Source organism: Meles meles, chromosome 3 (assembly GCF_922984935.1).
Source record: "Meles meles chromosome 3, mMelMel3.1 paternal haplotype, whole genome shotgun sequence".
Classification (NCBI taxonomy): Eukaryota; Metazoa; Chordata; class Mammalia; order Carnivora; family Mustelidae; genus Meles; species Meles meles.
Genome location: NC_060068.1, coordinates 131,292,588 through 131,305,923, shown reverse-complemented (window position 1 = coordinate 131,305,923; position 13,336 = coordinate 131,292,588). Strand labels below are relative to the sequence as shown.

General features: G+C 37.5%; 1 protein-coding gene across 2 annotated transcripts in view; it reads left to right on the top strand.

The window, feature by feature from the left end:
- Positions 1-13,336, top strand: part of GABRG2 (gamma-aminobutyric acid type A receptor subunit gamma2) — a 103,511-nt gene that overhangs the window by 84,862 nt on the left and 5,313 nt on the right. For both annotated transcript variants that reach the window (XM_046001222.1, XM_046001223.1), the window contains exons 7-8: positions 1,326-1,478; positions 12,574-12,779. In XM_046001222.1, the coding sequence (XP_045857178.1) occupies positions 1,326-1,478; positions 12,574-12,779 (359 nt within the window). The remainder of the gene's footprint in view (positions 1-1,325; positions 1,479-12,573; positions 12,780-13,336) is intronic.

Sequence of the window (13,336 nt, the reverse complement as noted above, 5' to 3'; positions counted from 1 at the left end):
AGGCTCCCCGCTGAGCAGAGAGCCCTATGAGGGGCTCGATCCCAGGACCCCAGGATCATGACCTGGGCCGAAGGCAGAGGCTTTAACCCACTGAGCTACCCAGGTGCCCCAGAGTAATATTTCATTGTATATATATTACATCTTTATCTATGGGTGGACACCTAGGTTGCTTCCATATCTTAGCAATTGTAAATAATCCTGTAATGAACACAGGGTGCATATATCTCTTCAAACTGGTTTTTTTTGTTTTCTTCAGGTAAACATCTACAAGTAGAATTGCTGGATTGTATGGTATTTCTATTAATAATTTTTTTGAGGAATCTGCATAGTGTTTCCCATAGTGGTTATGCCAATTTACTTTCTCAGCAACAGTGCTTGTGGATGGTTATCTTTTTTTCCATATCCTTGTCAACACTTGTTATTTTTTGTGTTTTTGATAACAGAAAATGTGACAAGTATAAGGTGATATATTACTGTGGTTTTAATTTGCATTTCCCTGATGATTAATGATGTTGACCATCTTTTCTTGGGCCTGTTGGCCATATGTATGTCTTCTTTGGAAAATGTCTCTTCAGTTCCTCTGTTCATTTTTTTTTTTTAAGAATTTATTTATTTATTCAGAGAGAGGGACAGCACAAGCATGGGGAGAGGCAGGCAGAGAGAGAAGCAGACTGCCCACTGAGAAGTGAGCCCAATGCAGGTCTAGATCCGAGGACCCTGGGATTGTGACTTGAGCTGAACATAGACGCTTAACCTACCAAGCCACCCTGGCACCTCCCCTCTGTTCATTTTTAATGGGTTTTTAAATATTAAGTTATGCAAATTATTTATGTATATTTTGGATATTAACCCTTTATCAAAGACATCATTTGGAAATATCTTCTCCTATTTCAATAGGTTGCCTTTTCATTTTGTTGATGGTTTCTGTCACTATGCAAAAGGTTTTCAGTTTGATATAAATGCCATTTGTTTGTTTTAGCTTCTCCTTGCCTGACACTGGTCCAAAAATATATTACTAAGGCTGATGTTGAAGAGCTTACTGCCTATATTTTTTCTAGGAGTTTCCTGGTTTCAGGTCTTTCATTCAAGTGTTTAATACATTTTTGTATATAGTTTAAAGTAGTTGTCCAGTTTCATTCTTTTGCATATGGTTGTCGAACTTTTCCAGCACCATTTATTGGAGACTGTCTCTTCCTCATTGTATATTCTTGCCTCCTTTGTCATTGATTGACCATATAAGCATGGGTTTATATCTGGGCTCCCTATTCTAAATGCTTTCCAGGTTTGATAAGGGTATGTATGGTGCTATCTTTGTTCTGTTCCAGGAGATTATGTGGTCATGTCTGTCTACTTTGACCTGAGCAGAAGGATGGGATACTTCACGATCCAGACCTACATCCCCTGCACACTCATTGTTGTCCTATCCTGGGTATCTTTCTGGATCAATAAGGATGCTGTTCCAGCCAGAACTTCTTTAGGTAAGACATATTTCTTTTTGTTTAAGTATTCCAAGGTAAGTATCCAGTCTCAGGAATCTTCATTCCCCTTTCTAAGTTGATTTTCTTTTAATTCAGTTAGCAATTATGTAGAAATGCCTTTATTTCATTTTAAAGAAAACTAGCATATTAAAAAAAAGTGTTTAAAAGTTTTCCAGTTCTAGTTTTCCTTAATTACCTCAATTTGCTTTCTTTAGTAAATTCTCTTAATAAATTTAAGTTTGACTAAGGAGAAAAAAACCAAACTTCTAATTTCAGTAGATTTGTGTTTTGGTCTCTGGGTAGATATATGCAGAGCAGCTCACACAAACTCATGAGAACTATTGTTGTTTATACTTTCCAAATGTATTGAGAGATGTCACATCGATAGATTGAAGTCCGCCAAGGTGAAAGTATTAACATCATGGAAATAGGCAAACACTAAAAACCAAGACTGTCTTTTCTTTCCCTAGAGTCAACTGTTTCACATTTACCAGCACATGAGTAGCTGTTGATTAATTCCAACATCCATAATTATCATTATGACATTTGAAGACATACATACACAACAGTTGGCTCTAACCATTGAAAATATTTTTGGAAAAATAACTGTGATGCTCTGGAAACACCAGCCCTCTCCACCACAAACATATATACTTTTAAGATTATTTGCATCTTTCTTGATGTATATAGAGACACTTATCTTAGATTTTCATATCTTTTTCCTCATGTGAGGAAGAAGATCCCCAGAAAGTATTAAAAGTTATAGACTCAGAGGGAAATGGGAATCTAGGTCCATGAATGTTAAATACTTAAAAACAAAGCTGTTGAAAGATGAATTATATAATCACAGTCCTCTTTTATCAACTATGTGAAAACTAGAACCATATCTCTTGCTCGCTCTTTGGCTATTGAATAAATATAATTGCAGTAGTGAAGAGCTCAGGTTTTGAAATCCAATAAATCTGGATTTCATCCTCCATGTATAGTATGGCCTTGGAAATGCTCTTTAATTTATGTAAATCATATTTTCCTCAAATGTGAAACATACCATTTTCTGTAAAATGCTTTATGAGTTAAGTATAGAAAATACTTAAGAAAAAAGGTATTCCAGGGGCGCCTGGGTGGCTCAGTGGGTTAAGCCTCTGCCTTCAGCTCAGGTCATGATCTCAGGGTCTCTGGGATCGAGCCCCGTATCAGGCTCTCTGCTTGGCAGGGAGCCTGCTTCCTCCCCTCTCTGGCTGCTGCTCTACCTACTTGTAATCTCTCTCTCTCTCTCAATCTGTAAAAAAAAGAAAAAAAAAAAAAAAAGAAAAAAGGTATTCCATGCAACATGCACGACACCTAGTAAAGCATTAGAAATGTTAGCAACTGCAGTTGACCCTTGAAATATGTGGGGCTTAGGGGCTCTAACTCCACCTGAGCAGTCAAAAAGCCACATATAACTTTGAACTCCCCCAAACTAGTAGTCACTGTTGACCAGAAGCCTTACTAGTAACATATATATTGTATATCACATGTATTATATACTGTATTCTTAAATTAAGGTAGAGAAAAGCAAATGTTATTAAAAAAACTCCTAAGGAAGAGAAAAGACATTTATTGTACTGTGCTTTATTTATTGAAAACATTTGCATATAAGTGGACTCATGTAATTCAAACCCATGTAGTTCAAGGGTCAACTATATATCATTTTCTGACAAAATGCTTTGAACCAGGTTATTAAAACTGAGGGCAAAAGAGATTGCTGGGAAGAAGGCATCATTTGCATGTTTGTCCTCTTCCAAACCTAATTTAGTCTCCCATCTGTTTCAAAATAATTTTGTTTGGATTTTTCTGTTATTTGCGGTACATTGTTACAAGTCCTATTCAACAATTAGAGTATCTAGTTTAATGCTACCAGCTGAAACAAACTCAAAGTATGTTGAGCCTATTACTTTAGGACAATTGTCACTGTGAGTAGAATGTATTGCATTATAAGCTTCTATGTCTGTCTCTCACATCATAATGTAGATTTTTTTCATTCCCAGTATAGTGCCTGGCACATAGCTGGTACCTCATTGATTATTCAAGTAATGTATGCTCTTATGAATGGGTGGAACAAATGCATTAATACATTCCAATCTACCCATACCAAAACTATTTTAGGAAAAGATTTCAAATCAGTCTCTTCTCTTGAAGTCCAGAATTCTGGTGGTCAAAACCCCTCTTAAGGCTACTTTGGTAATTCATTTCAACCAGTCATTAAGTGAGGGCACTGCAAGAGACCGCTGTAGGAGAGAGGATCAAGGTGAGTGAGCTAGAAAATGAGGAATGAGGGAGAGGCCGCTGAACAAGTAACAGGTAGGTGCTCCTGTTGGTTGATCTTTTACTATATGTCACACATGTTTAATATAGTCCCCATGCCTTTTCTACTCTTCACAACTACATATAGAAGTTGTAGTGATAATAAAAAATATTACCACATTCTTTTTGTAGGGCTAAGGAAGCAGAGGTGCTACAAGGTTAAATGACATTCCCAAGGTCACACACCCAACGGGTAGTCCATCTGCACCTTGGTTAATGGGGCCTAGATTTGCTGTGTGTGTGAGGCCTTGTTGAAGGCCAGTTGTGGGGAAAGTTAGGCAGCTGAGATTGCTTCTCTGTGTTAACTTTGCTGTCTCCCTCCTCTAGATCAGTGCGTCTTAAATTCAACTGCACATTTATATAGCTGTCTCAGTCCAATCCCAGATGTTTATTTAAATTTTGAGAGCTTGGCTTGCATGTCGGGTTTAAAAAAAAAGGAAAAAAAAATCCCCAGATGATTCTAATGTGTGATCACATTACCTTTTCCAGTGTTTACAATCAAGAGTTAAACCAGATGACCCTAAACACCTGTCGACCTAAAGTTTCTTGTCACAGAATAAAGCCAAGTTGTTGGATGAGTGAGATAAATATACCTATATGGCTCAGACTCTGCTTTCTGAGCTCAGACGACAAGAGCATGGGAAGCAGTCACCGTGGGGCTTCTAACGCTTGAATGTAGTTTGGCACACAGGTGGTAGCTGGTAAGCCTTAATCATGGTTCAGTGTTGATGGATGAAACAATAAAAACACCAGCTGGTATTTTTCACCTGGGTAATCTGAGTAAAAGCTAGCATGCCTGAAAGCTTACTTGATGCTGAGACGGGAGGAATTGATAAAAGTTATGCATATTTTTCATTTGCACCAGGTAAGTCTAATTCTTTCCTTAGCAAAACTGGACTTAAAAACCACCCCCAGTTATCATGTTGGTGGTGGGTGGATCAGTTATAACTATCACTCGTCTGCCACCCACTCTTCATTCCCTGCGGCTCCAGCCAGAAACCTGAAAATACCATGAAGCGGTTTTTCATGAGTCTTCTTTTACATGGCTGTGATGAACTTCCGTCATCCCAACGTGCTAGATAAATGTTTAAGTTACATGTTAGACACATCAGATTTTCTTAAGTGAACTTGTCTATGGTATCTACTGTAAATGATGACATTTTCACTCCTCCATAGGTCAAGTGTGGCTTGAGGCCTAAATGGGAAGTGAAAGCCAAGGGGCCAGTTTAGTTTTTAAATTCTCCCCCCAAAATATTATCAAGTATAATTACAAATAGTTAACAACTTCTCCATGAATTATTGCATGGACAACTTGAATGAAGTTTTTTTAGTTTGAGAAACAGACTGTTCTTCTCTAAATATCTTACATTTATTGATATTTTACTAGGAAATGACACTTAATGAACATTACATAATTTAATCTTCAGAAGAACATGCTGAGGTATGCCTCTCCCCACACTACTCCCAGTTTATAGAAGAGAAACTTGACCAATGCTAAGGTTCTACAATGATAATATGGAAGACCCACAGTCCATATTATCCCGAATCAGGAAAATACACTAGCTTCCAAGTGGCTGGTGCTTCATGCTGCATATTGGGTACATATTCATAGAGAGGGAATATAACAGTGTGGGTCAGAACGTAGCATTTTAAGTCAGACTTTATAGGCTTGTATCTCATCTTTTTCACTTTCTATCTTGGACAAATTCCTTACTCTTTCTCTGTTCAAGTTTTCTTCACCTGCAAAAAAAGGACTACAGTGATAACCCTCATTGTGAGGACTTTGCGGATAATATAAAAAGTACTTGAGGCAGTACCTGGTCAAAGAAAGAGATCCATAAATGTTAGCTATTGTTACATACAGTTAAAACTCTCTCCCAGAAGTCACCAATATGGGTTCCTATTTTCAGATGCAGGATGAGTCTCTTTGACTTATCATATATACACTATTCATTGATTGCTTCATTTCTGCATTTGAAAGGGTATTTGTGGAGTCCCAACACTATACTTATCTATGAAGTCACAAAGGATACTAACATAGAGGTCGTTCCTGTTGTCACAGTTTACAGATTAGAAAGAGAGATGAGCTCTTCCCTAATAATAATATAGGAAGGAGGCTATGATTATAATTTACAGCTGCAGTTTCCTTGATCATCCCTCTCCTCAATGAAAGGCTACTTTTTTCTATGAAGTTATTTCAACCAACACCAATCTTTCCTCTCTTGGGAGTTTCATAACAGGAAAAACACTGAGGAAACTTGATAACAAACTAAGATACAATGACCCAAAAAGCCAAAGGGTTCTTGGAGCTTATTTATTCTGTAACTGGAAGTCTGTACCTCTTTATACCCTTCACCTGTTTTGCCTCTACCCTTAACTGTCTCTCCTCAGGCAAACACCAGTTAGTTCTCATAAGTCCGTTTCTATTTTTATTGTTTGCTCATTTGCACATTTTATTTTTTAGATTCATTTGTCTTTGATCTGTTTTACTTAGCAGAATGCCTTCTAGTGCCATCCATGTTGTCACAAAAGGCAAGATTTTTATTTTTTTTCTTATGGCTAAGAAATAGTCCACTGTGTGTGTGTGTGTGTGTGTGTGTGTGTGTGTGTGTGTGTGTGTGTGTGTTTGTACACCATATTTATCCATTCATCTATCAGTGGACATGTGGGTTCCTTCCATAACTTGGCTATTCTAAATGTTACTTCAGTAACCGTAGGGGTGCATATCACTTTTGAATTAGTGTTCTCATTTTCTTCAGGTAAATACTCAGAAGTGAAATGATCATATAGTATTTGTATTTTTTTAAGATTTTTTTATTGATTTATTTGACAGACAGAGATCACAAGTAGGCAGAGAGGCAGGCAGAAAGAGAGAGGGGGAAACAGGCTCCCTGCTAAGCAGAGAGCCTCATGCGGTGCTCGATGCAGGGCTCAATCCCAGGACCCCGAGATCATGACCTGACCCGAAAGCAGAGGCTTAACCTACTGAGCCACCCAGGCTCCCCTGTATTTTTTGTTTTTTGAAGAACCTCCATACTGTTTTCCAGAGTGCCTACACCCATTTACATTTTTAACAATGTGTACCAGAGCTCCCTTTTCTGCACATCCTTGCCACAACTGTAATTTCTCATCTTTTTGATACTAGCCATTCTGATAGGTGTGAGGTAATATCTTACTGTTGTTTTGATTTGCATTTCCCTAATTATGAGTGAAGCTGAGCATCTTTTCATGAGTCTCTTGGCTATTTTTGTGAGTCTTCTTTGGAAAAATGTCTATTCAGGTGTTCTGCCTATTTTTAGTTGGGTTATTTATTTTGGTGTTGAGTTGTAGGAGTTCTTTATCTATTTTGGATAGTAACCCCTATCAGATAAGTCATTTGCAAATATCCTATTCAGTAGGTTGTCTTTTTTGTTGTTGGTAGTGGTCTCCTTTGCTATACAAAAAGCTCTTTACTTTGATATAGTACCAATTATTTATTTTTGCTTATGTTTTTCTTGTCTGGAAAGACATATTGGTATGAGGGTAATGCTGACCTCATAAAATGAATTTGGAAGCATTCCTTTCTCTTCCATTTTCTGAATAGTTTGAGAAGGATAGGTATTAACTCTTCTTTCAGTGTTTGGTAGAATTCATCTATGAAAGCCATCTGGTCTTGGACTTTTGTTTGTTGGTAGATTTTTGAATACAACTTCAATTTTAATACTAGTAATTGGTCTGCTCAGTTTTTAATTTCTTCCTGATTCAGTTTTTGATGATGTATATTTCTAGGAATTTATCCATTTCTTCTAGTTGTCCAATTTGTTGGCATATAATTTTTTATATTGTTATATTATTTTTTATATTTGTCTTGTCATATAACTTTTCATTTCTGATTTTGAGTCCTTTTTTTAATTTTTCCATATTTTATTTATTTACTTGAGAGAGAGAGAAAGTGCATGCACAAGTAGGCAGAGCAGAAGGCAGAGGGAGAGGGAAAAGCAGGCTCTCTCTTTGCTGAGCAGGGATCCCAATGCAGGTCCCTGGGATCATGACCTGAGCCAAACAAAGGCAGCCGCTTAACCAACTGAGCCACCCAGGCACCACCCCCCCCCACTTTATTTTTTTCTTGATTAGTCTTACCAAAGATTTCTCAATTTTATTTTAAAAGTATAAGCTTTTAGTTTAATCTTTTCTTTTTTAGTCTATTTCATTGATTTCCAATCTGATCTTTATTATTCCTTCCTTCTATTAACCTTAGGCATTGTTCTTTTTCTAGTTCCTTGAGGTGTATGGTTAGATTTGAGATTATTAGGTTTGAGATTTCTGTTTGTTTGTTTCTTGAGGTGGACCTATATTGTTATAAACTTCCTGTATTCCAAAGATTCTGAACCATAGTATTTCTGTTTTCTTTTGTCTCCACATTTTTTAAAAAGATTTTATTTATTAAAGAGAGAGAGAGAGAAAAAATGAGGTGGGAGGAGGAAGAAGCAGACTCCCCTCTGAGCAGAGAGCCCAATACAAGGCTCTGTCCCAGGATCCTGAGATCATGACTTAAGCCGAAGGCAGACACTTAAATGACAGAGCCATCCAGGCACCCCACCATATATTTTTTAATTTGCTCTTTGATTTCTTCCTTGACCCATTTGTTCTTTAGTAGTATACCTTTTAGACTCCATATCTGTTTCTTCCAGTTTTTTTTTTTTTCTTGTAATTGATTCCTAGTTTCATACTGTTGTGGTTGGAAATGATGATTTCAGTCTTGTTAAATTTATTGAGATTTGTTTTGTGGCCTAACATGTGCTCTATCCTAGAGAATGTTCCATATGCACTTGAAAAAGGATGTGTATTCTTCTAGTTTTAAATGGAATTTTCTGTATATATCTTTTAAGTCCATCTGGTCTAATACGTCATTTAAAGCCACTGTTTCTCTACTGATTTTCTGTCTGGATATTCTATTCATTGATGTAAATGGGCTGATAAAATCCCCTACTATTATTGTATTACTGACAATTTCTCCCTTTTTGTGTATTAATATTTGTTTTATATGTTTAGGTGCTCCTATGTTGGGTGTAGAGATATTTATAAATGTTATGTCTTCTTGTTGCAGTGGTCTTTTTATCATTATATAATGCTCTTCTTTGTCTCATTACAGTCTTTGTTTTAAAGTCTATTTTGTCTGGGGTGCCTGGGTGGCTCAGTGGGTTAAAGCCTCTGCCTTCGGCTCGGGTCATGATCTCAGGGTCCTGGGATTGAGCCCCGCATCGGGCTCTCTGCTCCGCAGGGAGCCTGCTTCCTCCTCTCTCTCTGCCTGCCTCTCTGCCTGGTTGTGATTTCTCTCTGTCAAATAAATAAAATATTAAAAAAAAAAAACATTTAAAGTCTATTTTGTCTGATAAAAGTATTGCTACCACAGCTTTTTTTCTTACTTTCATTTGCATGGAATATATTTTTCCATCCCTTTACTTTAAGTCTGTATGTATCTTTAGGTCTCAAGTATTCTCTTGTAGGATAGCATATAGATGGGTCTTATTTTTTTATTCAATTCACTTTGTCTTTTAATTGAAGAATTTATTCCATTTATAAAGTAATAATCAGTAGATGCGTACTTATTGCCATTTTTTTAAATTGTTCTCTGGTTTTATACTTCTTTCTTCCTACATTCTTTCGCTCTCTTTGCTTATAGTTTGAGAACTCTCTTTAGTGTCATGCTTCAATTACTCTCACTTGATTTTGGGGGGGTGGGTAATGTATTGGAAGTTTTTGGTTTGCGGTTACCATGTTGTTCATATAGAACATTCTAAGTATATAGCAGTCTAGATTAAGTTGGTAGTTGCTTAAGTTTAAACACAGTCTAAAAGCACTACATTTTTACTCTCCTTTCCATGTTTATGTATATGATGTCATATTTTAATCTTTTTTATTTTATGTATTCTGTGACTAATTTCTGTGGATGTAATCAACTATACTATTTTTGCATTTTGCCCTTCATACTAACTAAATAAGTGATTAATTTGTTAACATTAATGTATGTTTGCTTTTACCATTATTTTTTTCCTGCCATAATTTTCTCATTTCTAGTTCTGACCTTTTATTTTCCACTTGAAGAAGTCCCTTTCACATTTCTTGTAAGGCCAGTTTAATGATGATGAACTCCTGTAACTTTTGTTTGTCTGGGAAAGTTTTTCTCTTTCAATTCTGAATGACAGCCTTGCCAGGTGAAGTATTTTTGCTTGTAGGTTTTTTCCTTTCAGCAGCCAATCCCTTCTGGCCTGCAAACTCTCTGCTACAAAAGAAAAAAAAAAAAATCAGCTGATAGCCTTAGAGGGTTTTCCCTGTTATGTAATTGTTGGTCCTACTCCTGCCGCTTTTAAGATTGTTTATTTATTTAAATTATGTATCTTAGTGTGGACCTCCTTGGGTTTAAATTGTTAGGGGCTTCCTGACCTGCATGTCTGTTTCCTTTCTCAGATTAGGGACATTTTAAACTGTCATTTCTTCAAGTAAGTTTCTGCCCTCTTCTTTCTCTCCTCTCCTTCTGGAGAAGAAAATATGAATGTCAGTATGCTTGGTGTGGTCTCAGAGATCCCTTAACTTATTCTCATTTTTTAAATTTCTTTTTCTTTTTGCTGTTCAGCATACGTGCTGTTACCCTGTCTTCCAGTTCAGTTATCCATTCTGCATCCTCTCTAATCTTCTGTTGATTTCCTCTAGTGTAGTTTTAATTTCAGTTTTTGTATTTTGGTTCTGACTGGTTCTTTATTATATTTTCTGTTTCTTTGTTCTGAGTTCATTCACTTACCTCTCACATTCTGTGAGTATCTTTCTGACCAGCACTTTCAATTCTTTGTTAGAGAGTTTGCTTATCTCCATTTTGTTAGCTCTTTTCTGTGGTTTTGTCTTATTTGTTTGTGGGAACATACTCTTATGTCTCCTCATTTTGTCTCTGTGTTTTTATTTATCAAGTGGATCAGCTACATCTCCTGATCCTGAAAGTATTTGGGTTTAAGTTGAAGGCATCCTGTGGTGCCCGTAGCACAATCCACTCCTGGTCACAAGAACCGGGTGCTCTAGGGATGTCCCCTGTGTAGGCTGTGTGCACCCTCCTGTTGTGGCTGTGACTGCTGTGGGCACAGTGGTGGGTAGGGTCTGCCCCTAGTGCGGTTAGCTCAGAGGCCTGGTTACAGCACCTCTGGGCAAGCTGATGTGTGGGGTTAGTTCCCCAGTCCCTGTGGCAGGGTTTGTTTTGGAGGGACATTGATTCCAGCAAAGGCCATCTGCCAGGTATTGTGGGGGCAGTAGTCTCTTCGAGGGGTTGCTGTTCCCAACTGAGGTAATCTGGCCAGTTATGGCAAGACAAGAGTCCTTTGGAGGGGCTGGGTAGGCCAGAGAATGTAAGATGGATCTGTTGAGGAATGATGAGGGAAGACAAGTACTGCTAGCAAGTGGAGAGTTTCAGAACTGGCTTTTGCAAGCATATAGCCATCCAGGCTGAAATAAGGTAAGAAAAAGAGTGCCCTTCAGCACTTCTGTTCCTAGAGAAAGCTTTTACAGATTCTTGCCCCTCTGACACATGTTCAAAAATCAGTCAACAAATCTCCTTCTTGTATAACCCAGGCACTTACCAAACTGGTTCTTCTGTGCTGGCATACACAGTGTACTGTAATATAGCATTCTGGCTCTTCAATTAAAAGTGGAGACTTGGTTTCCTATGACCTTCTGGCTCTCCTGGAGTTAGGTCCTGCTGATTTTTAAAGCCAGACATTATGGGAGCTCATCTCAGTGCACGCACCCAGGGATGGGTGTGCTCACTCCTTTCCACCCCCTTGTGCCTCCATGCTTGTCCTATCCCTCCCACTTCTGGGTAGTCATAGCAGTACTTTGGTTCCTAACCATGCCTCTTCCCTCCTACCCTTCTTGATGTCGCTTTCTTTTTATGACGTTACCTGTTACAGAAGATATGTTCTCCCAATCTTCAGGTCATTTTCAGAGTGAGTTGCAATATATGTAATTGTTACACCTCAGTATAGCTGTGGGGGTGGTGAGCTCAGGATCTTTCTACAACACCATCTTCTCTCTTTCTGTAACAGTCTTCAAAATGTTCATTAATCAGAACATGTCACTTAGCTTATCTCCTCTATTTAATATCCTTAACGGATTCTCCTTTTACTTTAAAGTGTAAACTCCTTTGCATGCTCTGCATAATATAACTTCTGTTATCTCAGCATCACCTTGATACCCTGGTCTATAACCAGATGCTAAGTATTCCAATATTTTTAAAGAAGATAATGTGTCCCTTCCTCAGTGTCTTCCTTTATATACTCTGGAATTAGTCAGAAGTTTGGTGTCTTCTAACTTTTAAACTTCTCCTTAAATATTACCTCCTTCTAATTAGGTTTCACTGTCCCTGCTGTTCTCCATCACATAAATCATAATTTGTGATTATACTTTTCTTTGCTCACTTGATTTATAGTATTCTCTGTCACTAAAATATAAGGTATTTAAGGTCAGGGAATATGTCTATCTTTCTATGTTTTCATGTCTATGTTTCATGTCTATGTTTTCACCATACATTCAGTGTTTGTCATAGTAACTGATAGTTGGTAAGCAGGCAATAATTATTTGTGGACAGAGTGAATGGATTACAGTTATGTCTCCTTCTTCATTACTGAGGTTGCTTATCAGAAGTGACAAAATAAAGTTGGTCTCAGTAATGACTCTGTTACCCAACTTGCTGATGAGGTCACATGATCTGTTTTACTGTACCTTTCTTCAGGTATCACCACTGTCCTGACAATGACCACCCTCAGCACTATTGCCCGGAAGTCACTCCCCAAGGTCTCCTATGTTACAGCAATGGATCTCTTTGTATCTGTTTGCTTCATCTTTGTCTTCTCTGCTTTGGTGGAATACGGCACCCTGCATTATTTTGTCAGCAACCGGAAACCAAGCAAGGATAAAGACAAAAAGAAGAAAAACCCTGTATGTATCATTTCCCATTGGGACCACTGAAATATTTATGTAAAAGGGCTCCTGGTTTTGTTTTTGTTTGGTCTTAGCCTGTCTGCAGGCTAAGGCTCAACACTTTGGGCTCTAAAATGAAAAATGAAAACAATGTATGAGTTTGGTCAGGCCATAAGAATTAATTTTGGTCATTTTTTACTTGGAAGAGGCCTGATTCACTAAGGCAGACACTTACTCTCTTCATTTCATAGGTGTTACAAACACTGTTGAGACATGCATTTATTTTCTAGTTGCTGTTATTTTAGGTTTCATTGATTGTCCTCTTTCTGCTCCTTACTGTAACATTCTTAAATGACTGATGTTTTAAATTAACATTTTCATTCAAGGCTTTCCATTAGGAAGCCACAATGTTCTTGAAGTTTTAAAAGATCACCACACTTTTGCAAGTAATTGTGTGTGTGTGTGTGTGTGTGTGTGTGTGTCTTTACCACCAGAGGACTAAGATTGGTTTCATACTCAAAATGTATTATTTTGTTTTTAAATGAAATGGATCATCTATTGTTTGGGCAAGTTAC